This window comes from Chinchilla lanigera, unplaced genomic scaffold (assembly GCF_000276665.1).
Source record: "Chinchilla lanigera isolate Chin_1 unplaced genomic scaffold, ChiLan1.0 scaffold00050, whole genome shotgun sequence".
In the NCBI taxonomy this organism is placed as follows: domain Eukaryota; kingdom Metazoa; phylum Chordata; class Mammalia; order Rodentia; family Chinchillidae; genus Chinchilla; species Chinchilla lanigera.
Window position 1 is genome coordinate 16,264,891 of NW_004955451.1, and position 3,639 is coordinate 16,268,529.

At 61.5% G+C, this 3,639-nt stretch overlaps 1 protein-coding gene across 5 annotated transcripts in view; it reads right to left on the minus strand.

The window, feature by feature from the left end:
* Stat5b (signal transducer and activator of transcription 5B) overlaps positions 1-3,639 on the minus strand; it is a gene marked incomplete in the record, with an annotated part of 41,693 nt that overhangs the window by 11,246 nt on the left and 26,808 nt on the right. For all 5 annotated transcript variants that reach the window (XM_013519301.1, XM_013519299.1, XM_013519302.1 and 2 more), the window contains 4 exon segments: positions 11-162; positions 243-373; positions 1,098-1,272; positions 2,169-2,258. In XM_013519301.1, the coding sequence (XP_013374755.1) occupies positions 11-162; positions 243-373; positions 1,098-1,272; positions 2,169-2,258 (548 nt within the window).

Sequence of the window (3,639 nt, forward strand, 5' to 3'; positions counted from 1 at the left end):
CCGGCCTCACCAGGACTGCAGCACGTCCAGGCTGCCCTCGGGGGGCCCCCCGTTGCCCGCCAGCTGCTGCCTCCGCTTCCACTGGATCAGCTCATCGTCCAGGATGACCGTCTGCTGCTTGCGCAGCAGCTGCAGGGTCTTCTGGTGCTTCTCGGCCAGCTCCTGGGGGCGGACACGGCCCTGAGCCCCCGCCCTGAGAGCCCGGCCCCGACAGCCCGGCCCGGCCCCGGCCCGGCACTCACCACGCGGTACCGCTGCAGCGTCTGCGCCTCGCGCTGCAGCCAGGCCTCCAGCGTCGCCTGCTTCTGCTGCAGCGCCGACTCCCGGCTCAGCCGCTCCTGGGGGCTCAGCTGCGCCAGCTGCGTGAACTGGGCTGAGGGGACCGGGCCACCGTGTCACCACGTGCACCCAGGGGCCAGCCCCTGCTGGGCAGCCAGACCCAGGGCTGCAGGCCGCGTCCCAGTGACCAGGCTCCCGGCGGGCCCCGCTGCCCACACTGCTGCCCTGGTTCCCCTCGCAGTGACCAGCCGGCCCGGCTGTGGGTGACCTGTCTCCAGCTCTGCTTGAACTCTGACGCGCCACTAGCTTCCCATGCCTCAGTTTCCCCACGCGTTAGGTGAGGGGGCCTGCCCCTGTGGCTGCGCTGGAGGGGATAACCGAGGGCTGCACATGCGGAGGCGCGGCCCGGCACACCTTCAGTCCCTCGCGGATTCCCGCTCGCCCATCTGTCAGCAACACAGGACACAGGTGGCCACCAGGGCCCGAGCCTTGTGTTCCCACCCCGGTCACCACGCTTCCGGGCAGCCTGGGGTGGATTCAGATGCAGGAGACCTCCTCGACTCAGCCTGCCACACGGGCTCAGGGCCTGCTCCTGAACGCCTGATTTTGTGTCTATCAATCTATCGCTTCCACAGACGTGCGTTTGTGAATTGCTTACTGTACCCCAAACTCGAGGCCCAGTGCTGCTCTACACACACTCACACACACACACACACACACACACTCTCAGGTCTCTGAAGCCACGTGTCCCAGCCGCTCCGAGCCAGGCGGGGCCCCAGGGAAGAAGCTGCTCCCGCCCGGGCTGGGCCGCGGCTCACCCTGGATGCGCAGGCTCTCCTGGTACTGGATGATGAAGTACTCCTGCGCCTGCTGCAGCTTCTTCAGCTCGCTCTCCGTGTCCTGCGTCACCAGCCGCAGCTCCTCGAACGTCTGGCTGATCTGCAGGTGCTTCTGCGACAGGGAATCGGTGAGGCTTCCGGCCGGGGAGCCGCCCTGGGGAGGCAGGGACAGCGTGGCTCTGACCGTGGGGAAGGCCAGGGCCAGGCCCCACTCTGGGCCACACGCTGGGCTGGAGGGGTGGGGACGGTCACCGTGGGGCTGGGGGTGGACACAGGCCGGCTGGCCGGCCCGAGAGGACACCACGCCTGGAGAGCAGAATTTCCTGTTTCAGATCTGAGCAACACTGCAGTGTCCCAAGCAGGGCCCCGGCCCCTGGACAGAGCGGGGTTCAGCGCAGGCTGGGTGTCAGGGATTCTCTCCTCTGCGGGGCTCACCCTTAGCCCACTTTTGTTCAGAGACCCAGAGCCGTGGGCTTGGTAACGTTGGGGGTGCGGGGGGGACCGCGGGCCCCATGTCCCCATCCACACATCCCTGCGATGGGGTCTCTGCCTCTGCCACGGACAGGCTACCCTCTCCCAGGCACCCTGTGGGCCCCCAGGACTTCCGGGCCTGGCATGGTAAACAAGGCCCATGTGGACCCGGCCGGACCCCATTCTCACCGCTGCTCTGAGGGGACAAGAAGTCTCTCCTTGAGAACAGCCCGGCTGTGCTCACGCTGCACCCGAGCACGGTGCCGAGGAGTTGAATTGCTTTGTTTTGTGTTTGAGACAGGGTCTCGCTCTGCAGCCCAGGCTGGTCTGAACTCTCAGCGACCCTCCTGCCTCAGTCTCCAGAGGGCTGGGGTGACAGGCCTGGCACCATGCCCGGCAAGGGTTACACTCTGCTCTGCACCCATTCCCTGGCTGTGCGGCTGCAATCCCAGCGAGGTTTACAGCCCCAGAGAGCAGATCTCCGAGGGGTACCACGGGTGTGCACCCCGGCACCAGGTCAGAGCGGCCCCGCACAGGGCGGCGTGAGAGAGGGCCCGCCCGCGCCGCCCGCACACTCACGTTGGTGGCCTCGCGCACCAGCCTCTGCTCGTTGTAGAGGATATGCCGGATGCAGCGGACCAGCTCCAGGGGGCAGCGGTCGTAGGTGCTCTGAAAGAGGGGCGCCGCCGCAGTGCCACAGCTGAGTGATGGGGACGTGACCGCAGGTGACAGCAGGTGACCTGCGCCGCCCACACCCGGGGACACGGATGCGCTCCGTGTGCAGCAGAAAACCCAACTGCAGTGACGAGGCAGCCGGGGTTCTCCTGGCTCTGGTTCCCCAGCGTCATCCCAGAAAACAGGGTGAGGAGCACCGCAGAGGCCACCCGCAGAGGGCCGGGCATCGGGCTTCTCCACTGGCGAAGCCAGCGTCGCCGTGAGGGGCGGATGCGTGTCAGAGGGCGCAGGTGTGACACCCTGAGGAGAACACAGCACTCGCTGCGTGCTTAGCATTCTTTTTTATTTTTTGCTTTTGGAGACAGGGCCTCACTATGTAGTCCAGGCTGGCCTCAAACTCAAGGCAATCCTCCTGCCTCAGCCTCCCAAATGCTGCGATTATAGGCGTGTGCCACCATGCCCAGCATACTAGTTTATCTTAGCTCGCTAAAAAGAAAGTTTTGTTGTTATGTTTCTTTTTTGTCAGAGTCTTTTTGTCCTTTTTTTTTTTTTTTGAGACAGGGTCTCACTATGCAGTTCAGATTGGCCTTGAGCTCACTTTATAGCCAGGCTGGCCTCGAACTCGCAACAATCCTCCTGCCTCAACCTCCAGAGTACTGGGATTACAGGTGTGTGCCACCATGCCCGGCGTTTTAGAATATTTTTGGTTCATGTCTTATACTCTGAGTAACTACTCTGAAGATAATGATATGTAGCCTGTTAACTACAGTTATTCTCTTTTTGTTTTATTGTGAAATTTTCTTTTTCTTTTCACAAAAATTCTGACTGGGAGTGTGCAATGTCTGATCATGGAGTAACAAAGTAGGAATAAATAAATGAAGGAGCCATTTGTGGGCCAGGGTGGTGGCCGGGGTAGAGAGCTGACCTCACACAGGCCTGGACTCTGCCCCGGGGTCCCTGTTGCCCTGGTGCAGGTAGGTGTGTGCCGTGCAGGCTTCATGGTGCAGGCCCCTGAGCGTGCATGTGATCATGGGGTAGAAATTAAGGGGTTGCCGGGTGTGGAGGCCCAACCTGTAATCCCAGCACTCAGGAGGCAGAGGCAGGAGGATTGTCAAGTCTGAAGCCAGGCTGGATAGACCCCGTCTCAAAAATTAACACAAAACAGAGTAGGAGTACGCTGGGTTTGGTGGCAATGCCTATAATCTAGCTACTGAGGAGGGGAGGCTGGAGCAGGAGGATCACCTGGACCCACAAGTTTGAGGTCAGCCTGGGCAGTGTAGCAAAGACCTCACCTCAAAAACTGAGAGGGTAAAAGTGAATTATTTTAAAACACCAATGCTAAGCCAGGTGTGGTACCACACACCTGAAATCTCAG